The sequence below is a fragment of the Neolamprologus brichardi genome, chromosome 14, assembly GCF_056152115.1.
Source record: "Neolamprologus brichardi isolate AB-2024 chromosome 14, ASM5615211v1, whole genome shotgun sequence".
NCBI lineage: Eukaryota > Metazoa > Chordata > Actinopteri > Cichliformes > Cichlidae > Neolamprologus > Neolamprologus brichardi.
Genome location: NC_142117.1, coordinates 13,201,994 through 13,227,170, shown reverse-complemented (window position 1 = coordinate 13,227,170; position 25,177 = coordinate 13,201,994). Strand labels below are relative to the sequence as shown.

Below are 25,177 nucleotides of genomic sequence, written 5' to 3'. Positions count from 1 at the left end.
TGGGCCATTACACACTTTAATCTATTTATTGCTGACATCCCTCTCACTTGGCATATGCACACTCCAGAGGAGCATTAGCTGTGACAGTACAGGGCCACCACCTAACTTTAGGTGGATTTGATCATAAGAGAAAAGATCGATGCAAAACAATGATCTGGGATAGCAGGAAATTATTCTGCAACTTATTCCTTTCTATTATTGGATTACGGAAAATGGATTGATATGTTTTCCTGATCTGCTTACCAGAGACATGAAAATATACAGTAATTTTAGAGTAACTTGCAAAAACAAATTTGCTTTCTTGCCAAGAGGTAGATTGGGAAGAATTATAACTTGTACAGGAAACATTTAATGACCATCTGCAGTCAGTCAGCTTACCATAAAGGACCAGTATTAACAATGACCAGACCGTGGTGACAGTTGTGTCATCCATAAACAAGGCCAAGTCTACATAAAATTAAATTTTAAAAAATACAAACCTTTTATTCTCGGAGAGCCATGGTAGCAACATATTTACTGCATGCCCAAAAAACAAAGAGAAAATAAAGCCAACAATTGTCCAAAACACTTCTTTGCTTCAATGGACATTTGAGACGGGTGCCAAAAGTGAGCAAAACTGATAGACAGTTAAAAAATGGACATAGCCTCTGGGTTTGAAATACCTTCAACGTGCATTCTTATAGTGGCCACACTGCGAATACTAACTGCTAACCACTAGTTGAGCAGAAGTAAAACTTGGGAAAAGTGCAATCTAATGCGAAAACTGTACTTTACCACTGCAACAAACACATTTTAAAAGACAATTTTTTACTCTAAAGGCAAATGTTCTCCATTTCCAATAGTTGGGGAGTGTGTGTAGATAAGTTGGCATCTTTCATACAGCTTGTACAGGCAACAGTAGTAATCTGCCACCAACTAAAGTAATCACAAAGTTTTTCCCAGTCTGGGAATACTCATGGTTCCAACTATTTGGCAACTCGTGGTTGCCAAATAGTTGCAGACCAGTTTCTAGGCCTAATTCTTGCCATATATCTAAAATGCTGAACAACTAAATTTCAAATATTTAGGAAAACCTCAGCATATAGTGCATTGTAATATCCCCTCTTCCCCTCCCTGGTTTCCTGTCAGACCTTCACTATCACATTTTATATATTTTTTGGCTGGATAGAGCCAAGTTTAGCTGAGCATTGGAAACATGGAAGCAGATAGCTTGGCTCTCTCCAAAGATAACAAAATCCTCCTACTAGCATCTCTAAAGGTCACCAATTAACATATTATATATCATTTATTAAACTCGGATTAAATCCAAAAAGGGAAAAGCAAGTTTATAAGTGTTATGTGCTGAACTATTCATCAACCCAGCACAGTAACAGAGCCAGACTCACCATTTCCTTACTTTTAGCACTTATGCTAGGCTAAGCTAAGCTGCCTTCTAGCTGTAGCTCTGCATTGGACTCACGGATATAAGAGCGGTGACAATAAAATGCCCTTTACTACTTTTCTTTTAAAAAGCCAAAGGTAAAAAAAGTAATTTAAGGGTAGCTCTGTGTCACTGCATGTGTCTCCATGCCTGCTATAAACAGTGGGAGGAAGTTAACTGGCTCTGTATCATCCACTGCTAAGCCTGCAAAGAATCCACCGATATATATAAGCCTATTCAACATTTGGAATCACTGGCTTGCCTGAACGGTGAGATGAAGCCTCAGTATGAATCATGAAAGGCCTCAGCCCACTTATTACGTCTACAAGTTTGACTGCCTTTCATCTTCCCTGTAGCGCGCTCATCCAATTGTTGCTGCTGCCATATCTGAATCCCCGAGTTCAAAGAACTCACTGGGTGATTCTGCGGTTATTCTCTGCAGTCCTTTTCCCAAATTGCCTTTAACATTTTCCTATTTGTGTCATCATGTGAATCTTAAATTAAAATATTTTTGAAAAAGAAAGAAGAGGAAGTGATGTGAACAGGAATATAGCAGCGTTTACCTGTGTCATGGAAAGCCAGCCAGAGGATGTAAGCGCTGACGGTGTCGGCAATGTTGCAGTCATGGCAGAGAGAGGTTATGTGAGTGATATGTAAATGCTGCTGTTTGGTCTATGGGAAGATTCATACTGTTTCAGAAGAGTGCAGGATTCCCTTTGGGATGAGAGCTCTGCATTCCCAAGAGAAAAAAGCCATCCTCTGAACTTCCCCGTCTCTGTGCTCCCTCACTTTTCTCCCCTCTTACTTTGGTTATATCATCAAAGGGAGAAGGCGCACATCAGTGGAGAAAAAAAATGGGGGAGAGAAGGCTCTGTTTTGTGAATAATGCATTAATAATCATTTATACTTGCTCTTAAAGCAGAAGGGGGAGACAGAAATTTAGGGCATGTCGCTGCTGCGGTCATGTGAGTTGGTTTTCACACTCAATTTTCGAGACACCTTCATGCTCTGTGAATGATTATGTTACTTCACTTCTTTCTGTTCTGGCAGCCTGTCAGGATTTTTCTCTTTTTTCCCCCCGCTTGTCCTCATTTTCTCTGTGTGCATTCCTGCAGCTGCCAGCCTGATAGACTATTGACTGAGCTCATTCTGAAGTGTGGCATGATATGACACAAATCGAGTTTACGCTCACAGCTCAAAACTACCTTCGCTGTCTGCCGGAGCAGTAAGAGCCTGACTCGCTGTGATGGCACCGGTGGGACAGGTGTCAAAAATGCGGCAAACAGGCCTCGGTGTAACTTCATCTTAAGCTGGGGATCTGTTCAAAATGTACAAAGATATTCATAAAAGATCCTTACAGTGACAGCTGTTACAGGTACAGATGTGCTGCTAAAAGACAGTCACAAGCCTCCAGAACATGATAGGATCAGGTGACTGCAAAGACCAATCCTCAAACTCATCTATCTGCCATTTGCTGATCCCTTGTGCCGTCTATGGGATTATCCATGTTTGTTACATTCCTAAATGTACTTTTTTCTGTTGTTTAGTCACCTTTAGTCACCTGAACATATGTTTTAAGACTGAATCTTGATTTAGACTTCCACATCGTAACTTAAGACATTACCAGAAATGTTGTAAGTTACGCAGGAGATGGCCGGCCCTCCTTTAGCCTGGTTCTGCTGGAGGTTTCTTCCTGTCAAAGGGGAGTTTTTCCTTCCCACTGTCGCCAAAGTGCTCGCTCATAGGGGGTCATATGATTGTTGGGTCGCTGTATGTATTATTGTAGGGTCGACCTTACAATATCAAGCGCCTCAAGGCGAGTGTTGTTTTAATTTGGCGCTGTATTAATGAAACTGAATTGAACTGAACCAGAAACCCCTCCTAACCTTGTACTGTAACTTTCCACACCATTCAAGTCAGTGCAGACTCCGTTGACCCGACGGGCAGTAATAATTCTCTGGGAGGTTCACGTCAGGGTGTGGGAGGTTACAGCGTAAGGTTAGAAGGCGTGTCCAAATCATGCATAAGAAATGCAATGCTCAGAAAAACTGCAAAAACCCCAAGAGCTACATCTCAGACTCTGCATTCCTCAGTTAGCATGTTAAATGTTAAAGTTCATGACAGCACAATTAGAAAAAGACAAAACAAATATGCCTTTTTTGGCTTCCAGGAGAAAGAACATGGCAGCATGGGTTAGGAACAAACCACAAGACTTCTGGAACAATGTCCCTTGGACAGTGACCAAAGTGGAGATGTTTGACCACAATACACAGGATTTCGTTTAGAGAAAACCAAACACAAACATCTCATACCAACTGTCAAGCGCAGTGGTGGAGGGGTGATGATTTAGGTTTATTTTGCAGCCACGGGACCTGGGCAGCTTGCAGTCACTGAGTCGACCATGAACACCTAAGACAGCCAACACTTTGCCAAATTGGGTCATGCAACTGGACAATGATCCAAATCACAGCAGGAAATCAACAACAAAATGGCTGAAAAGCAAAAGAATCGAGTTGTTCCAATGGTGCAGTCAAAGTCTAGACCTCAACCTGAATGAAATGTGTGGTTTAAGAGAGCTTTGCATAAACAAATGCTTGCAAATCTCAATGAACTGTTAAGAAGAGTGGGCCAAAATTCCTTCGTAATGATCTGAGAGACTGATAAAGTCAGACAGAAATTGATCGCTTCAAGTTATTGCTGCCTAACTTGGCTCTATAAGCTACTGAATCTTTGGTAGACTTCACATCCCTGTAGGTCCTGGGATGGTCATGAGTTAGTCTTTGGTGACTCCCATCTTTTAATGCCCAGCTTTAATCTGCATCCACACGAGAAGCAAAGCACTCATTGTGCATCACATTGTAGCTGGTGATTGGATGACATTCCAGGCTCTGGTTGCCTAGGTAACTTTACTGTCAGATGTTAATCAACAGTATCCTTCCCTTTCATTGGTAGTTCAACCCATCACTCGCCTGGAAATTGAAAAAGGTTCATCTCGTCGCCACACTGCTTCTTGTGCTGACTCAGATTTTGAGCAGAAATAAGAATGTTTATTAGATTATTTCCCCTTTTGTGACGGCTGTCCAAAGTGTGAATTTGTGTATAACTCACCTGTTAACACAGTATTAAGGCTTGGAGTTAAGCCTCAGCCAGATGCTGACACAGACACTAGATGCAGGTCTCTTCCTGTTTAAAGGGAGCTCGTTCTCCCCATTGGTGCCAAGTGCTTGCTCATAGGGGATCATCTGTGCATTAGATGAGTTCTCTGTCTAATACACATTATAAGGCACTGTTGAAACAGCTGTTGTTGCAAACTGGTGGTATATAAATGAAATTGAACTGAACTGAATAGCTGCCAGGCTTCACCTCAGCTAACATGAATTTCTGAACTCAACTTGACCGTGTTGGCGCATTTTGGAGCATTTTTTTTTATGCAATTAACTGATAAAGAGAGTGTCCAACAAGCCTCTCCTCCAGTTTCGGTGAATATTTTATTTGTATTATACGTTGTATTATATAGGAGTGCCAGAATTGTATTGTTTTGAAATTTTTTTAGGAAGTTTTGATCTTTATTATGTTTGTTTCCATAAGGTCCCAATATGAAAAACCAAACAAAAGAACAAACTAAAGTTTCACAATGAAATAAAAGCTCATAAGGAACAAACAAAGGAAGGAACACAGCATAACAAGTAAACAAATGTTTTAATATTGCACCACTCTTATAGATCGGGGTCCCAACTCCAGGCCTCGAGGGCCAGTGTCCCTGCAGGTTTTAGATGAGTCCTTGAACCAACACAGCTCATTTAAATGGCTAAATTACCTCCTCAACATGTCTTGCCATTCTCCAGAGGCCTGGTAATGAACTAATCATTTGATTCAGGTGTGTAGGCCCAGGGTGAGCTCTAAAACCTGCAGGACACCGGCCCTCGAGGCCTGGAGTTGGGAACCCCTGTTATAGATGCTTGAAGCTCGCTGCGACATTGGTGAGTATCACATTAACAATCCAGTCCCTCAGCTGTCCTGCTATGTGGCCCCAGTGAAGTCATTCCTTGTCTGAATGAGAGCGACAAACACACTTGTTCCCCTCTTGCCACATGCCCTCTGCACTAACTTGGACCTGAGGTAAATATTTGCAGGGCGAGTTGCTCCACTCTGCTCGTCCACATCCACACGCTGTGCCGATGGACCCATGATACAGTCGGTTTGCACAGGGTTCAAAGGTTAGTCCACGCATGGCCAGTGTTTGCTTGCTGGCATGCTGCTGCTGCTGCTGCTGTTTGTACTTTTATTGAACTCCGTGTCTGTTTGTGTGATATAAATGTGTCACTAGCAATGCCTAATGTGCAACATGAAACTAAAGGGGAGTTTCACGCATCCGAAGACATTCAATCAGTGACATAAAGGAGAGCAAATCCACATTATATAAGGAAGTTTTTCCACATTCCACACCACACATTAAGTCATAAAACAGCACAACAGGCTCACAACTATTCAAGTAAAAGATTCCTCTGACGTCATGCAGAGAGGGAAAAAGCAGCTCAAACAGGAGAACGTTGTGCTGTGACCCCGTATGAAAGGCACATGTTGTTTGGCACCAGAAAGTTTAAAAAAGAACTGAAATGTAGCAGGAATTTAGGCAGTACTATGTGCTAAAGAGAAGTGGAAATGAACAACCAGGCCAGAGACCCCTGGCAACCACCTGTCACTAGTATAAAATGTGCATTTCCAAGGCAAAAACCTTCCTCAATGCAAGCGTCTACAAACATTTTAAAGGTACTCTCTGAGCTGCAGCGAAACCAGGAAGAGTGATGCAAATAGGAAATAGAGAAAGTTGTGCCTTTTCAAAAATGTGGACTGCAGTGCTGAGGAACAACTTGTACTTCAAAAGTAAACCGTCTTAATTTCCAGTTTTTATTGCGCTTTTTCACGTTTTGCTATTGCTCGGCTAGTAGTTAGCAAGTATTTATGAGAAAATACTGGCTATGTATTGTTGTTGTTGTTGTTAAGCATTTAAAATATTAATAATATAATAAGTTAGGTTTCCTGTTCCTGCCAAATTCAGGTTACTCATGTTGGTTTGCTTGTGACAGTTTTTAATAGTATTAGCTAACTTCTTTGCTAATGCTAACTGAAGGATTGGTCAGTTGTGATGTTGAACCTGGGTCGTATCATGTCCAATGTGACGTAGAACTCAGTTTTATTTATATAGCACCAATTCACAACAACAGCCACCTCAAGGCGCTTTATACTGTAAGGTAAAGACCCTCTTTGAAGTCGCACTTGGCAACAGTGGGAAGAAAAAACTCATTTTTAACAGGAAGACACATCCAGCAGTACCTGGCTCATTGAATGCAGCCATATGCCATGACTGGTTGGGGGTGAGGGGAGCAAGACATGATGTGGAAGCACAGTGCACAAAGCTCAATATGACTATGTAAGGTTAAATAATATCACATGCAGTGAAAACTATTGAGTTAAATATGAATGTCAAATAATGTATCTGCAACTTTTGAAAATTAGACTACCCCACACGCACTCGTCCAGCACATGTTCATGACAATCTTGCTTGTTTAGATACTTCAGTCTGGACCAACACGTGGGTCACACTGACATTGCCAAAAACTGTGTCACTAGCAATGCCTAATGTGTAACATGGGGCGAGGTCACAAACCCGTCGCAGCCGCTACATAATGAGTCATCATGAAGGACTGTGGACCGTTTATCCCTGCTGAGCTACCTGTAAAATGTTTTTGGTGGGACATGCCAATGTGTGCAGTCGTTATCTACTCTGACCTCAACAAGGGAGTGAGAGTTGGGTGATTAATGCGCGTTTTGCTGCGTAGGATGGACTGTGTGAGGAATGACAAATACCTCACGTTTCACAAGCTTGGACAGAAACCGATAGATCCACAAAACTGCTAAAACATTAATATATCATGGCTGTATCTAGAAGACAATGAGACTCCTAAAATCAAAGTGATCTACGCCCCAGAGTTCATTAGAAGTTCGTTCAGACTTTGGTATTACGCTGTGAACCAGTTAAAGAACCAGTGTTAAAAAGAAGTCCTCATGTATTGATTAGGTTTTTATAGATTTATACGGGGAGTAAATAAAAAGCACAATAAAATATACCAAAGTGAAAGATCACTTTAGGTTTATTATAGCTGAATGCAGCTGCCACCATGCCTGAACTGCCACTAATCAAGTGCTACGTTTCCACTGACTTTTCACATCTCTGACCTTTACTCTGATCCATCTTAGACTGTACACCTGTTGCCAAATTACAGATGGCTCACAGGCTGTCACCACTTCGCTCCTAAATATTTCATCAGGTCCTGCTGTCCTCCTTGCACTCTTCTTTGGCCCATACATCACACGCTCTGTGGGATCATCGCTGCCGCCTGCTTACCTGTACAAGCCTTTCCTGAGCGAACCTGGTTACCAGTGGTTACTTTTCTCAGGTTATTCCGAAATTATTGTGCACAGAGTTTTTAAAAATCAGGTAAAGCTGCACCTTATAGTTGGATAAATACAATCACCAGTCGTTTTATTAGGTACACCTTACACATGCTGGGTTGGACCCTCTTTTTCCTTCAGAGTCCTCATTCTGGTCCATGTAGACACGATAGCATCACACAGTTGCTGTAGATTTGTCGGCTACACATCCATGACGACCCATCTTCCCGATTCTCACTTTCAACTTCAGTCTTGACCACGTATAAATGCTTAAAAGCACGAAATTACTGCCATGTGATTGGCTGCCATGTGATTCAGCCAATCTGTTATCTGGGTTGACAAGGTGAATAGGTGTACCTAATAATACTAACACCTAATAAGTGTTAGTATAGTTGACTATGTTGAGAACATCTGAATCCAAACAGACAGCTTCACCTTTTCATGGAACGCTTTTGAGTCCAAGTCGCTCATCCTTCTGCGAGTAATGAAACCATTTATCCTGTTATGACGGCTTTGGCTTCGACATCCAGGGTTTGCAGATCATTTGTCTTCCACAGAAAGATTCAGATGTTCCGAGAAAATGAACCAACACCAGTGTAAAACAATGATTTGATATTTTATTAAAAAGTAAAGACATAACTTGCTTGTCAAAGCTAGCCCATTTTTTGTTTGTTTAAATCACAAAGTTTACAGACAGACGGCAGTGATGTCAGCCTCATCAGCTCAGCACAAATCAAACAGGGAGAACTACGGTCTTCATCCATAGCTTTTATTGGAAATTCTTTACAAGTGAATCCTCAGAACTTGCCCAAACCCAGCTTTTAGAGACTATAAATATATATAAAAAAGGAGGTGTAAAAGGATTTTGCAGTTGCTCCAAGTACAAAGAAAGCATTTACAGTCAGATCTCATTTTGAGAAGGGCAGTTTGCTCGTTTGTTGACATGTCAATTTTTACAAACATTGTTGACAGCTGTTAATCGTGTCGGGAAGCTGAATTTAAACAAAAACAATACGGGGCGAAAACAATCAGTGGCCGAAAGAAAACAGGAAAGTTTCGATGGTAACAGCACTAGAAATAACACGGGCGAACGGCACAGCACAGTACAGACAAAAGAGGGCGACCCAGCCACTGCCATATCAGTATACAGGTAATATATACACACATTTGATGGCAGGCAACCAAATAACTACACATGGTCTTCTGCACACCAAGAGCTAAAATATCCCAGCACTATGAAGCTCCCCTGCAGTGACAGGCAGGTGGTACAAGAGTACAGCTAGCAGCACTGCCGCTGAAGTACTTGGAAAATGCTGGCACCAAAGTAATAAAAGTGCAGGTATAGAGCGCCACCTGGTGACCACACCAGGAAATGTGCTGGAAAACCTTTGATTTACCTTTAAAGAGCTGCTTTACCCCAAGTCTGAGCTACTAATCTAATTGAGCTGAACCACAGCGCTCACTGTGTCACAAAACGTAAAAAGGGAAGATTTCTGCTGTTGACTATGCGAGAAGTGAAATAACTCGTGGCACGTTCTGAAGAGAGCCCCGTTTTAAAACCTTGCAAGTTCCTGGGTACTATTTATTATTTACAAATAACCAAATAAAAAGTGCAAAAATTATCAAAGGTTAAAAAAAATGCCCATTTGTCTTAACAAACATCACATCTGCTGCTTTTAAACACTGTTTACAAATGTTTATGCACATAATTTCAAATATAGTATGGTCCTGCAGCTGCTGGCATATTAAGTGTACTTTACACAGGAGGAGTGCAAACTGACGGATCATTTGAGGTACCTTTAAAGTGGCAGGGCACTACAGAGGGGGAAAGAGGTCAAACAGCTCTACAAGCCGACAGAGGGGGGGAGACTCAGAGTCCGTCCCTGATAACATCTTGGCACCAAAAGCTGGGATGAAGCTTTTTTTTTGTTTGTTTTAAACCGGTGAAGTGATTGGACTACAAAGCCCCTTTCAGACACAAGCTCCTTTCCTTCTAATGGCTTCACATCACACATTTCGCTTTTTCTTTCTTGTGATTGATAAATTAGCCAGTAAACGTGTGGCTTCACCGCGAGATCTCAAGGCTTCCTAATAAGGATTTCGCAAACCAGTGGTCGCCATCACGGTAGCTACATCCAACTTCTAAACAGTCTGTGGTTGCTAAAAATGTCCCGGGGCTCTGTGAAGCCTGAAAATTGACTCAGTGCTGTCACTAACAAGATTGAGGAAGCTGAGAATCTTGTGTCTGAAAAGGAATTTTGATTTGCAGTCTCAGCCCAGCTTTGGACGAAAGATTTAAACCTGGGCTAGGAGGGAAAATATATATTTATGTATGCATATGCTAAATCTAGTAAAGTCCTATGGTGTTTATCTATGAACATGGAATTAACCAAAGATTGTAAGCAAGTTGCTTCACAGAAAGAGCAATTTACAAGTGACTGCTATCAGCAAACTCCTAGATTGTTTCAGACACACCAACACGATCTGTTACAGTCAGCGACTTGTCACAGATGCTTGGGGGGGGGGGGGGGGGGGGGGGGGCAGAGAGCTAGCTGGACTCATTCCTGAAGCACACCAGTAAAGCCATGTCTCAACGAAGTGCGAAGACAAGTCCCTCTGATTACACTGTACTCACGTTTGGAGAGGACACAAAGCAGTTCACAACATTTAAGTCAAATTACACTTGTGTGTGAGGTTGTCGACTCTAAATCGAAGAGTCTTAAGAGCTATGAGGACCTCGATTATCTCAAATGTCTCATTTTTCTTGGTTGGAAAAACAAAACATCACCAATATTAAACATGTTACAAATATATATCAGTTTTCTTCTCTTGTTTTTTCCAAAATATGAGCATAGACTTATTAACACAAAAAAAAGTCCTTCTGAGGATTAGGTCCCGCTGGCTGTGTGAGGAGGAGATGAGGTGCTCGTGGTCATCGTTCTGAGGAGCGGGACAGAAATTTTTAAAGCAAAGAGAGATGACAGAAAACAAACAGCACCCTGGATTTCACGAGCGTTTCTGTCTCTTGGAATGTCGCTGCTGGTTTGACCGGTCCTCGTCGCTGCTCGCTGCCTCGTTGTCGCCCCGGCCCCTGCGCTTACGAGTTCTTCGTGTTTCCCGCTCACCGTCGCTATCCTGCTCCCTGTAATCCTTCCTGCCCGAGGTGGCAGAGGTTCTCTTACTTCTCCTCCTGCCATCGTCATCATCATCATCCTCCTCCTCCTCATCTCCATCCACCTCATCATCCTCCTCCTCCTCACTTTCGCTGTCGTCATCCTTCTGTCTTCGATCATTTCTGGTTGTTTTCCTCGCATGAGATTTTCCATTTGTCATCTTCTTCTTGGGCTCTTCTTCCTCATCTTCTTCCTCCTCCTCCTCCTCCGATGTTGCAGGAGCTTGGTAGACACGCTTGCGGGAACGCCGCCGGATGTAGCTGAGACCAGGCAGCAGCTTCTGGAGCAGCTCGGTGAACGTCTGCTCTGTCTTGACCATACAGGAGAGCACGGTGCTGCCCTGCTGGTTGTACTCCTCGGCATTGGAGAAGACCAGCTTTACATCTTCCAGGAAATCCTGGGCGTGGCGGTACGAGCCCTGGCTAAACTTGCCCAGCATTGTCTGATAATCCATGGGCTGAGAGATGATATCCAGGTAGTCCTCTGCCTCTTCAGAGGAAACAGGCTCCCTGAAAGAGGATTTAAAGCACGTGATGAGTGTTAGACTGGAGACTTGGGACCATAATGTGTCTCATGTTTTATAGAAGTCGAGAAACATACATAAGGCATATTAAATATAAACGTTTGAATCCTGTCAGACATTTATTGGAGGCAGAGACACAAATCCCTTTGGGGTTGCGTCATGAGGGAGATCCAGCATCAAACATGCAGACCTACCCATTGTGGTGATCCCTTCTGAAAAAGGGAGTCACATGAGTCAGAGTGGTTAATGTGACCACCAGCTACCTTGTCTCTTCAACATGTCTGAGCAGCTCCCTGAAGACCATCCAGCATGTTTAGTGCAGTAGTTATTATTACGATCATAAACTCTCAGAGGAGCAGTTCAGCCCCGCACCTTTCTCTCTCACAAATCTCTACTGCTGCCAGGATTAGCAGCTAATAACCAGCCATACAACCCACACCATTGCTCTGTATAAAATAACTTGCAGCGGTCAGCGCTCGATCTAGAAGGAAATAGTGCCCAAGAGGCTCTGGGCTTTGCAGTTTCACACTCTGTTTCTGCCAAGGGAAAACCATTTACAAAATGTGACTCAGTCTGATAAGCTTGTAATATTTCTGTGGCACACAGGTTTTTGAATGCACAAGTAGTTTCCATAGACAAATGCTTTCCACACTGATGGAAGCATAAATACATACATTATGTGGACAAAAGTACTGGTCCACCTACACATTGAGCAGTGCACCTAGGTGCCATGGAAACCATGCCACGAAGCTCCCAGCACACAACGTTTGTGCTGATGTTAATGCCAGAGGAGGTTTGAACTCTGCAGAAACTGACTCAGTGGTCTGCAACAGAGTTTCTCCTAAACACTCAAGATGACACCAGTAACAGCTGCAAGTACAAGGAGTCAAGAAACTTCACAAACCACCTTGATGCAGTGGTGACATCCTATCATAATACCACTTACATTCAGTGAGCTCTTCAGAACAACCCACTCTTAAATGTCTGTAGAGGCAAACAGCATCAAGCTAGGTGCCTGATTTTACACACCTGTGGCCATCAGGTTCAAAACAGCTACATTCAAAGAGTAAGAGGTGTGGCCCAACACTTCTGTCCCTATAATGTCTGTAGTTTAGCTAATAATTGAAAATGTTGTTCAGGAGTCAAAGTGGCTCCTGTTTGACATGTACTTGTGTCACATTTCTTCTTCCCTCACCTGAAAGGCCAGCTGTAGCGATATTTCATCAGCTTCTTGAGGATTTCCTCACACCTCTCCAGCTCCAGCACCTGTCTGCTCACTCCTGTCTGGGAGCTCTGTCGCACCTGCAGAGACGGCACACACAAAAGCTATAATTTTAGGACAAACGATACAAAGCTGGTCTGTTCTAAGCTCTCTGTAAACTTCGTACCAGTTCGTCGATGTCTGCAGGACTGTTGGGGCCTGTTCTCTGCTTGCCGCTCTGATTACTAGAAGAGGCCGACTTCTTTGATTTACTTTTTGAGCTTTTCTGCCGTGATGAAGACTGCTTATTTTTCTTTCTTGGTCTCACTGTGGAGGAGGAAAGACGTAGAGAAGAAGCAGAAGTAGAAATTAACATGTATAACGCTGCAGTTTCTCTCATGAAATCAATCCACATCCAACTGTTCAATTCTTGGCATTTTAAGAGGTGGCTCGAAACATTCCCAGGCCACCATGATTTGAACGTTCGCCTGTCTGAGCCTCACGCTTGAATTGAGAAAGATAACTGGCTCTTAGGTGCACCGACACCTCTCTGTTGAAACTTCTAAATCATTATCCTTGACACGCAGGCCTGAACTGACAGAAAGGATCATCCTGCCACATACTCTGAGTGAAGCCACAGTGACAAAGCTTCAAAGCCAGGTCCAGACCTGAGCTGTGCAGCATCACACAGACAATGAGACACAAAGAGGACAATGGCTGAAATTCCCCATCAGCATTCCTTTCATTCTCAACCTTCAGCACCAAAGATCCTCCATTTCCAAAACAAACTCAGGTCTTAAAGCCTTTAAAATTATCCTTTCTAGACCGTTAATGTCTTCACAACAATGATTTTAAAAAAAGGTATGAAAAAAATGCTAATGGTAAGTCAAACCGTTGTATTCCTCACCACCTCCTTAACTGTAGGAGTGAATTTAAACTTGGTCAAAGAGTTACAATTTTTTTTAACCTAATTTTCTCTGTAAAATACTCACAGCTGTGTCCCATGGCTTTGTAGTCGTTCTCTTCTTCGTCCTCATCCTCTTCCTCAGAGTCCTCCTCTTCAGACTCCTCCTCATCATCTTCTTCATCAGAGTCTTGCTTATAGTTCCTGCAATGGAGAGCTCGCCTTTAAAGACAGCTGATGAAGTATAGGGCAGACACATCTGGGCTTCAGTTACACTGGTTGATCCGCTGCTCTGTTTGTGGAGCACCCTGAAGAGGGTCTCCTCTTTCACTATATCCAGCTACCACACCATCAGTGGGGTGTCCGATTACTGATCACATGACAGAAAACTAATAAAATAAACAATGTGTTTGTTAGACTATGTCCTAACCAGCTGTTTCTCAGCAACTGTACAGACAGGTTAGCATTAGGGACTGGGGCACAGGAGAGATGCTTTCTGTAGTCACTAACTGTCTGAATACTTTGATGTATATTTAAGGTGTATGTCAGCTGGAACCAGGAATTCCTTTAGCCTTTATTTACATTTTGGTTATCTTTTTCCTGTGCAAGATGGGCACTTTCAGTTATATTTTAGTCTCCTTTTGTTTTGAACTCTTTAGGGATCAGCTTTTTCAAAGAGTGGAGGACAGTTACCTTACGCGGGAGCCACGTCTGGCCACAGTCGGCTGGCAGGCTGGGCACAGCCACTCTCCATTGGGGACCCGGTATAGAGCTGGTCGCAGACAGAACAAGTGGAAGGCCTTGTTGCACTCATCACAGAGTATAAGTTTCTCATCATCACCTGGAAGAGATCAGCATCAACCATAAGGCCTTTTCTTTTTAATTTTAAAGCTTTAAGTTTTATTCTGGGTCTTTTTAGCAGCCCCACATATTTCCACCTCGACTCTTTTGCTTTTCCTGACCTTTAGTGTATAAACAGCTCAGCAAATCTCTTACATGTTTTCTACTGTCATCTTATCACTACAGGTTCACCTGTCGGCCTGCGGAGTGGTTGGCTCCGTATGTAGATCTGCCTGACACTACTACTCTGATGTGCTTTGACCCTGCAGTTGCTGCCCTGCCTGGATCTACACTCCTCCAACCTCAGCACAGATGGGTTCTCCCAGAGCACTAGACAGGAGGGCAGAACATCATTTGGCAAGTGCAAAATGCTTCACTCAAACAGGATCTAACCTTTATGAAGTTTACATGCAAATTAACACCATAATAATCTGGCAAATTCAGAGTGAAACTAGATAATAGTGCAGTTTTTGTTGTCCTCTCTGGAATTTGAACTGTGCGTAATCAATAATGCTCCCATCAGCTGCAAATAACTGGTGATGTGCGTTCTCCCACACAGAGCGGGGCAACCGTGGAAAACATTTCTAACCTTTCCTGCGACAGACTTTGCAGCGAGCGTTCTCAGCAGACATGTCCCACTTTATGCAAGCGTCCAACATTCCCAGCAGCACGTGCATGCGGGAAAATGTCTGGGCCTCTCGGATAGCGGTCTTCCACTTCTCCACTGCTGTTGCTACCTGTGAGGAGAAGTAAACATTGAAACTAAAATAATTGTTTCTTTGTTTTTTTCAACATTTTTTACTTTATTATTTGTTTTAAATATCAAAAATCAGAATTTCAGTTTCAAATGAATAAAACTTGACCCTGATTTGGCTCCATACTGCTTTAGCATCAGAGTGCTAACAGTTCATCTCTTTCCTCTTACCCTGGCCTCTTCTGCCAACCGCTTCTCCTCATCCACCTCTTCAGCCTTGCTGCTTTCCTCTCCTGCTTGCTTCTTCTTCTTCTTCTGCTTAGGAGCCATGAACCCCTGCAGGAACTTTTTGATTACACAGGCCTGAATGGTGATGATGCACTCGCCGAAGTCTTTCAGGCTCTCCATGTCTTTCAACTGTGACAAGAGGATGAAGCAGACAGAGAATTTCAATTCAAAACACAGACGGCATGCCCAGTAAAGCCACAAAACTTCCCCGATGGGTGCTTCACGAGGAAAGAGCATCTCTCTAGACCAGTTAAACATCTAAGTACAAATGTTTCATGGAGATCATACTCCCTTAAAATTTACAAAGCACACAGAAAGTAATATTTCTTGTTAAATCAGCTCCCCTATATTACAAGTAATCCATTTAGAAAAAAGGTTAAGGACAGCATGATGCGTTTTAAGAAAAATAATCATAATTTCAACAATATCAGGTTTCCAACCTGCAGTGAGTCCCAAAATCTTCACATGCAGAGTTTCAGTAACTAAACTAAAAACAGTATTTTACATCTTTATGACTGAAATAATTTGTGTGTTTAGAAGGACATTTACACTTTTGTGCTGTAGGCCCACACTGGCATCGCCACACCAGGGTTGGCAGTGAATTTTATTGAAAGATTTGAGTAATCAAAAATGACCAAGCATTTCTTACACCCTGGAAAGCCAATCAGTGGGCTGTTCTGACCCCACATTTGTTTACACCGTGGCTTTTAATACTTACACTAAACATTTCAGAGCCTAACTGTGTACTTGGTTCTACCATATATGCCTTCCACACTGAACATGATTTCAAAACATCTGTTTTCTTGCACTAGTTATCTGTCTAATCAACCACTATGTCCCATGCCCATTGCCTGATAGCCTGAACAAACACTGACTACATGCTGTGCCCTTTTAGTAGAATTTAAACACAGATTTTCACTAAAGACTGGGAAGAGTCTCATTTTCAAACTGTCTGACTATTCACCTTATCCTCAATGTCCACGTTATCGTCCAGGTACCCGAGGCCGCCCTTCTGCAGGCGTGAGGCTACTTCCTGGATGTCGCTACGCAGATATTTGAGTAGCTCTGCATAGCCGTCACAGGTCCTGAGGCCGAGCCTGGCTTTCCGGGTCAAATGGATGGAGTGGAGTATTTCCTGATACCTGACACAGTGAGAGGGTATTTGACATTATCACCACTGCCACCATAAAAATCATAGACATGAACTACAGACAAAAAAAAAACAAAAAACTTAACTCTGCAGACTGGATAGTTTTATGTGGGTTAAAACAATCTCTTATAACACTGCATTCACCTGCTTTGTATATTTGACTTTAGTTCACTCTCTCTGACCCCCTGAGGATGAAGACTTTCCACCAGTTCCTCCAGCTCAGCTGAACTGTCACATATGAACCTGAAATCAGAAGTGAAAATGAGGAGAAGATCAATTAAACAAAAAGGATAAAATGCATCAAATGAAAGTGGAAAAAGGAAAATAAGGACAGACATAGACACCTACCAAAGGTTCTGTCCCTGTTTGGGAACAGTAGTTTCTATACAAACATCTGGTGCTGCTCCCTGCTGGGCTCCTTCACTAACAGCACCGTCTACACTGCCATCATCTTTTTCAGTTCCTGCAACATAAATAATAATTTAGTGTCTCAAGATAAAGCCATGTGTGGAAATTTGTTTCTCAAAAACACACATTAACTACCAATTATGTGCAAACAAGCCTGCACACAGAGCAAACAAAACCAGAAAAAAAAATTCTATATCAGTTAATAAAAATATTTGCATTATTAGATCTAAAGAAAACAAACATTTTTCAAGAGAATGTATTTTTGCTTACCTTGTGAATCAGGAGCAGGGGCTGCCTCACCGTCCTCCTCCTCTTCTACCTCAGGCTCAGCTGGTTTTTCCTCTGGTGGAGGGGTGAAGCTGTAGTCTATGCTTTCGTGCACCCAGCCTTTCTCGATGTACAGACCAGGAACCACATCAGAGAAAAGCCAGAATCTGCACAAAAACATCACGTATGGTTACAATTTACCAAAGTGCTTCTGGTAAATACGTCGTTAGTCTTTTAATTTTGAAAGACTAAGAAACGGCTAAAATGTCCAGAAATTTTGTGATACCCATTAATTTATGACATTTACAATACAACCCTGACTGGGGATGTTCCTGGGGACTAAATTCTTATTCCCCAACCTGACTAATCCACTATTCTAACACTGAGAAGCAATCAGATAAAGTCACATTTGAGACCAGTCTAATGAACAATGTCAGAAGCTCCCTAAAAAGGCATTTGAAAACAATAATTATTAGTACTTTAAATGACAACTTAACCTCTGAAAAATGAATCAATTAAAACAATCAGTCATCCATCAATTTCTTCCAGACTTCTGTCCCCAGCCACCTCCCTCAGCTTAACTGGGCATAAACCGAGAATACCGAGGCGTTCCCGGGACAAACAAGAGATGCAATCTCTACAGCATGTCCTCAGTCTACCAGGGTCTTTGTCCTGGCAGGACACGCCCTGAACACCACACCAAGGAAGCAACCACCTCTGCTGGCTCAGTTCAATGTGGCAGAGTTACAGTTCTACTCTGAGTCGCTCCCAAATGGCTCCTCACTCTATCACTAAGGCAGAGCCCATCTGTCCTTCAAAGAAGTCTCATTTCCATCGTTTGTATCCGTGACTCATTCTTTCACCTTCAAAATAACTAACAATAATATGCTTTGAAGAAAAAAGATCAGGCTTAGATTATCTGATTTGTCTTCAATGATGTCAGGCTTGCAGCGCCATCTAAGGCAAACAGCTGCATGACATTTAGGACACAGCACTTTACCTGTAAACAGTTTCAATTAAATTAATGACTGGTACATCTGGTGCAGACGATTTCATCTGTGAGCAGACATGATGTTTTGGCTCACTGAGTTGATTCCTCGTGTTAAGTACCAACCTGTTGTGATTTCTGTCGGTACCTAGAGGAGTCCTGCGCATCACTTGTCTCGCTTTGGTTATTCCATCCTGAAAAGCCCTCTCTGCAGCCGCCCTCTGTTTACGCATCCGCTCCTCTTCAGCCTCCTTCTCCATGCGTTCTAAAAGAAATAATAGTAACCAAAAATAAATAAAGCATACTATGTAATGAATCAAAGTTATAATTAGTATCAATCTTGCTTAAAAACTGTACCTTTGTTCTGTCGGTCCATCTCCTCCTTCTCCTTCTTAGCCTGCATGGCCATTAGTCGCCGGCTCTTCACTGAGCTGATCATGTCCTCTGGTTCAGGCTCAACCTTTACTTCCTTCTTGACCTCCTTTTTAGAAGACCCTTCTTTTTTCTTCTCACCTTTAACCGCATGGAAAACACAAATATGTTAATACAAACTGTATATTTATTTACAACGTCTGCTTTTAGACCCCCAGACACATGTGTTGTGCGAGACTTCAAATACACACTAGACTTGAAAGGCATCTACTTTCTCTGACAATTCTTAGGGTATAATGTAGATGAACAGTTTAGAAACTGTGTGTAAAGTACACATTTGATTCACAGCAATATATCGAGACTGGTAAAACTGATGATCCCTCCTACCTTTGTTCTCCATCTCCTTCCGCTTCTTCTTCTCGGCCCTCTTGCGGTCATTGGCCTCTTTCAGCATTGCCAAACGCTCCTTCCACAGCTCAGCTGACCGCTGCTGCATTGCATCAACATGGTCTTCCACAGAGTACGTCATCAGGATCCGGTGGCACAGCGCCACTAACAGGGTGACTTTCTCCTCGGGGCTCAACTCAAACACCTCGGTTGTCTCGAGTTTATCCAGGAACTCGCTGGTCACCACATCGTCATATCCACCAATGGCCCCAGAGTCTTCTGAGCCCTGGCCACTCTCCTCACCGTGAGCGTCACACGGTCGCAGGCACAACCGTGCCAGCTCGGAAGCTGAGTGCATAGTCAGAGGAATCTCAGATAAGGGCATGTCGAGCTCACTGTAGCCCTCAGCCAGCTCATCCTGCAGTAATGTTTGGAGCAGCACCACCAGCACACGGTTTAGATAAAGGAAGCCAGACCGTTCCCCAGCCAGCGCTTCCATCAGAGCCGCTGCTGTGATGGGATACTGGTCATTTGGCATCAGCAGCCCTAAGTAACAGTGAAGGAAGTCCACAACCATGGCCACATTCCCAAACAATGTGTTGGGCAACCCCTCAGGCATGTCCACAAGCTTGAATGCAGGCAGAGGCTTGCCACCTTCGATCTCCTGATCTTCGTATCGGCGTGACTGTTCACGGCGGACCAGCATCTCCTTCTCTCGTCTCTCCTTGGCCTTTTCTCTTAACTTCTCTTTGAGTCCCTCACGCCTCTTCTTCAGCTCTTCCTTCCTTTCCTCTTCACTCATGGCTGCCCATCGCTTCTTCTGCTCCAGAAGCTCCCAGCGTTTCTGCACTAGCTCCTTGAGTTCCTCTGGCAGGCGACTACGATCATCTGGGGACAAGGTCTTGGCAGCTTTGGAGATAAGGGATGAAAGGGAGTTCTTCTTATCCTCTTTACCCTTGTTCTCCTTGTAGTAACGAAGGAGGTGGAGAGCCATAGGGTGTAGTGGCTTCCCAAGTTTCGGTGTACCAATGCCAGAACTACGAGCTCTCTTCTTTGGGCTTCCTGCAGCACCGCTCTTAGCCAGATGCAGTAGAGTCATCTGCTTCATCTTTGGCCCCTTAGCACCAGCTTTACCGTCCTTTTTGGATGCTTTGAGAACATTGAGTTTCTTCTCACCACTCTTTCCAGTTTTCTTTCCTTCTTTTTTGTCCCCTGACTTTTTGCCAGATTTCGGAGTGGAAGGAGTGGAGCCTTTACCTTCTCCTTTCTTAGGGGTTCCTGAGTTCTTTACCTTGAGTGGAGAACCATTCATTTTTATTTTCTGAAATACAACCAAGTGACCATTAAACATAACAGTGACGTTTGAGGGATACCTCATAAATTAAATGACATTTCACCATGTACACACAAGCTGACTAACCTGCATGTGGCCCCAGATGGTGGGACTAAGGGGCATGCCTAAAGCATCTTTCTTCTTTTTCTTCTTCTTTTCTTCCTTCTCATTGCCCGAATCTTCTCCTGGAGTGTCAGCAGTCTTGAGCTTCTTGTTAGGCTTACCCTCTGGAGATGACAAGCTCTTGCGCTTCGTGGAGGGATTCTCTGCCAAGAACTTGAGATGTACACAGGAAGGTGAGTCAAGAACATGCAATACTTAAAAACTGATTTAAATAATGAGCAGCAAAATGAAATAACTAAACTTACCTTGTGTGGATCGAGAAGAAAGTCGCTGAATTTGCTGGGCAGGTTAAATTTTTTCACCAGTTCATCTTCAACCACCCAGGGAGCACTTTCTCCCATGCCCAGCCTTAGAGCATAGTGTCGGATGAAGTAGCGCATGATCTCCTTGGTTGGAGGACGCTCTGTTCTATAAAGACTGTCCGCTGGGACGTCACAGATCACCTATGACACATGTTGGAAATTTAGAGTCCAGTTTTTCTTAAAACCACCAAGTCTATTGTCCACAAGTATATGAACCTTACGTATAACCTTTTATAGTCTAAAAATAGAACACACTCCACACACCATTTCTTGAGTGATGATGTAATAAAACAAAACAAACCTTGTCCTCATTGATGAGCTTTACATCATACTTATGAGGAAGGAATTTAGGCATTGCCCATTTCTTCCTCTCTTCTTTCATGGCAGTGGGTAGTTTTCTTGGTGAACGTCGTGCTCTGTCACCTAAAAGGAAGCCAAACATCATATATTGAACAAATACTGTATAAATAAACAATTTTAACCTGCTTATTCAAGCAGCATTTACAACATGTTCTTAATTTTATCCACAATGCAAGATTTCGCTTCTTAAAACTAATTGACACTCACTCAGACTCTCCCTCCTGTTCTCCTCTCGGGGAGGAGGCTCCTTCCTCTGGTTTTCCTGGCTTGCGTTCTCCTTGTCGCTGGATGGAGAGTCACAAGCACCTTCAAGTTTCTTTTCCCCGGACTCACCCTCTGTGTTTTCCAAGGGGTGGATCTTTACCACTGTCACTCGCAAACTTTTCTCCTTCCCCACCTGAAGCCAAGATGTAAGATTTGACATTATATGAAAAATTTTACACACACACTATAACGTTTAATGCAGTAAATTATCAGGTTACAAAAAAAAAAACAAAACACTGACAATATTATAAGATTGACATTACAGACAAGTTTAGAAATGTAATAAGAGTAAGCTGTCAAACTGACCAGGAAGTCGCACTCTTCATCCACGGCATATTTGGTGAGGATTTCCACCCAAGCCATCTCAACCAGTTTGTCTAAAGACACTGTGTTGTGGTGAACCATCTCAAGGACTGGTTTCTCAAACCACTTTGGATACTCCTCTTGAAGCCTGCACACACACACACACACACACAATGTGATCAATGGTTAGTTTATAAAAAGGTAACAAATGTGACACCGTCTTGCAGCTCCATCGTTCTCTGTTCATAGGGGTTGTGATGCTAACACAGAGTTTATCATCACATGATTTGTTTTACTTTGCTTAGATCTGCAGTGCAGAAATCAACCTGTGATAGACACACCGTGACCCTAAACTGTAATAAGCAGAAGAAAATAGATGGATGGATTATTTGCCGAGGGTTGCCAGTAGGGGGAGTAGTTTCTCTTGGCTGACATAATTAGAGTATAAATACTGTACAGCTCATGATCCCGACTTACTTCAGCTCTGGGCCGCTGAGCACTGCTCTTCCCAGTCTCTGCTGTGACATCTCTTTGGGCCATATTTATTTTTTTGTTCTCTCTCTTGCTAAAAGGACATAGTGATCCCATATGCCAATACATATTTCAAGTCAAATGGACTGAAAGAGATGAGTTGAACCATTTTATTATTTTCCATAGGTTTTTCCATTTGCAGATCAGGATAAAGGAACTCAGGCCCTTGCAGATTCAAGGATGACTGAGTCACTCGCTCTCTAAATAGACTGAGAGGAGGAGCACAAGATTTATCCAATCATAGCAAAGCAGTAAGCCTTGTGACCTTCACTGGGGTTGTATGGTTCCCTTCTTTGTTGATACCATGAACTTCTGTTAGGTGACTACTCTGTATTTCTTGCACAGTCCTTCCACATAAGTAGGTGTGGTTTTTACAATCAGAGATTTATGCAAACCAGGTTTTACTGGACATCTGAATACAAAGGGCAGGACGTAAAGAATTGAATCTGTGCATTTTCACTCACTCAACAGCCTTTATTAAAAGTGCATACTCTGTTTGGTCTGAAATCAGCATAGTAGACCAACAGAGCTTTCACAAGTTAACATGGAATAATGAATGTGCATGTGCAACACTGTGGATGTAATACTAACAGTTCGGTGACTTCTTGTTCCTCCTCCCATGCCTCTTTGTGAGTGAGCTGGCTGCTTCCAGTGCTCTTGCATGTCCAAATGCGTTCACTATATCTCTGTAGGCGGGCCTCGTACTCTCTGTGTACATTCGGTCAAGGAAGTTACATCATCCAAATGTTTTCCTATTTAGGGTTTTGTTTACGCACAACAAGCAAGATGCAAGTCAATAAAATTCCATCATGACATTTAACATCACTGAGCATAATGAGAGGTCAAGAGACACCCAGCATAAACAAATTTCAAAACAAATCATCTGTGAATAGTCCTGTCCTAACAAGACAAGGAGAGGGTTAGGGACGGGAATGAATAATGATTTCAGAGAAAGTCAGAAAGATCAGTTGGACGCTGTGTAATGGAGTATACTACATTTCCATGGGTACTCTAACAACATACCAAGTCAAATTCCCCTAGATGGGACTGTTTGACAGCGTAGTGGTTCACAAAGCTTTATTAAGACAATAAAAATGGATAATAGAGTTTAGACACCCACATAAAGTCAAATATCATAATCGATTATCCATATCAGCATATTATGGACACTTAACACTAGCTACGTGTGCCACAGCAGGTTTCATAACCTTGCTGACAGTCGTGGACCTTTAAGAGCTTAAAGCGTTCATGTGAACGTTTTAACAACGTGGTAAAGTTGTTCAATTGTGACAACAGAAGAAACCAAGCTAACAACAAAATGCTATCATAAGTCACTGGACACATTTCAGTCAGCCCAAAATACGAAAGTAAGTTAAAGCGAAACGGACTCTGAGAGGCTTCTGTGCTAGCATTACCAGCTAACACATTACCAGCCGGGGAGCGGCGTCAGTCTGGGCTATTGTGACATAATGGGATACCTAACGTTAGCAACTGGCTAGCTCACCCTGTTAGCATTGCCAGCAGAACCGTAAAACATGGAAGTGAAAGACTCCTTTTCGCCCTTCTCTACAATGACGTGCTATTTACAGTCATATATTTAGCTCGGTTAGGTAAAAAGCTAACTAATAGGTAAAATTATTTAATTACCAGAAACAGCGGAGTGTTAGCTAGCCAGCCTGTCAACCCAGAGTAAACTGTGTACATGCGGGGAAACACTTAACGGGGGAGAAATGTCAGGTAACGTCAAATTCCTTGCTTTAGCCAGCTTTATAGCGTTCTACTCGTGACTATGGGCACATCAGTTCAGCTAACCAAGACAAAGCCCGCTATCCAGTCTATCGACTGGCTCGATAAGTCGAGACTGATAACCAGCATCATGTTAAAGGATACTCTTTGTTCCTGAAGGCCTCCTTGGTGTGCTCGATGATGTAGACCTCCTCTCCCGGGCCTGGTGGCTCGGCTAGCGGCTTAGCCAGCGGGTACGGTTTCCGGCCCAAAAGCGGTGCCATTTCAAATCCAGAGATGGCACAAGTGCCGAAAGTAAAAAAAGATTTTCTAGCAACAGACTAGCGCAATAGTACACAATGGTATGTCCTTTGCATGTATCCCAGTATTAAAAATGTCAGAGCCGACAGATAGCACGTCTCACGTTACCGCCGGCAGGCCCGGCTCTCAGCGTGTAGCAGCTAGCTTTCTAGCTAGCAGGCTGGGTTATCTCGTTGCAAAACAATAACAGTGCGCCGCTTCTCGCCGCCGGACTCATCGCACCATCCTTTGCTCTTCTGGAAGTGGTGTCAGGCTATTTTTTACGCTGCACCTTAGGTAGAAAACACGCTGGCAAACGTGTCCCCGGACTCAGTTGTTAAAGTTCAGCACCTTCGGGTGAACGTGAAAGGATGCGAACCGCACCAAAATGAAACTCGCGGTAACCGTCAGTCAACAGCAGGTCTGGCGGCTGTACAGTCCCGAGCAAGTGTTCGCAAATTAGGCCTGCTCCCTTTTAAACTGTACTCGCTGCATGCTCTGAAGCTCCTTGGCGTCAGGTAACAGCGTGAGCAAGCGTTGCAAGAAAGTAACCTGAATCAGCTAAGAGGAGGTTAATTCCCTGTCGAAATGGCGGGAGTTTTCAGTCCACCGGCACTGTGCCTCATACCCTCAGAACTCTGTTTCCCCGGTAGCAAGCAGCGTCGCGCGCATGTCCCGCCCCCTATTCGCTTTCACTGGCTGTCTCGCTGAAGCGCCATCGTCAAATTTGCCTGCAGGTTTCTCAGTGGTTGAATTGTCCTGTCTATTCTCAGTCTTTTCCGATAAACCACGCCCTCATATAATATACATGAGGCAATAGGGTCAGCTGATGACAATAAAAATTATATAAACCGTTGAAATCAGCACT

General features: G+C 43.1%; 2 protein-coding genes across 4 annotated transcripts in view; one reads left to right on the top strand and one right to left on the bottom strand.

Annotated features, from left to right (window-relative positions):
* Positions 1–8,626: 8,626 nt before the first annotated feature.
* baz1b (bromodomain adjacent to zinc finger domain, 1B) lies at positions 8,627–24,943 on the bottom strand. 3 transcript variants are annotated; one of them, XM_006799917.2, is made up of 22 exons: positions 24,175–24,943; positions 22,876–22,992; positions 21,757–21,901; positions 21,394–21,583; positions 21,128–21,249; positions 20,770–20,967; positions 20,489–20,677; positions 19,069–20,389; positions 18,667–18,822; positions 18,436–18,574; positions 17,325–17,488; positions 16,995–17,109; positions 16,791–16,889; positions 16,461–16,638; positions 15,440–15,625; positions 15,104–15,251; positions 14,707–14,844; positions 14,368–14,515; positions 13,763–13,878; positions 12,958–13,097; positions 12,765–12,871; positions 8,627–11,555 (listed from the first exon to the last, which is right to left on the bottom strand). In XM_006799917.2, exons 1-22 carry the CDS (start codon positions 24,291–24,293, stop codon positions 10,880–10,882), a joined length of 4,911 nt encoding a protein of 1,636 aa, XP_006799980.2. In that variant the 5' UTR covers positions 24,294–24,943; the 3' UTR covers positions 8,627–10,879. The 3 variants fall into 3 exon arrangements, with proteins under 3 accessions (XP_006799980.2, XP_006799981.2, XP_006799982.2); XM_006799918.2 differs by having other exon boundaries at positions 19,069–20,359; XM_006799919.2 differs by lacking the exon at positions 14,707–14,844.
* Positions 23,633–25,177, top strand: part of hip1 (huntingtin interacting protein 1) — a 58,442-nt gene continuing 56,897 nt past the window's right edge. The window contains exon 1 of the mRNA XM_087850851.1: positions 23,633–23,651. The gene's annotated coding sequence lies outside the window, so the exon portion shown is untranslated. The remainder of the gene's footprint in view (positions 23,652–25,177) is intronic.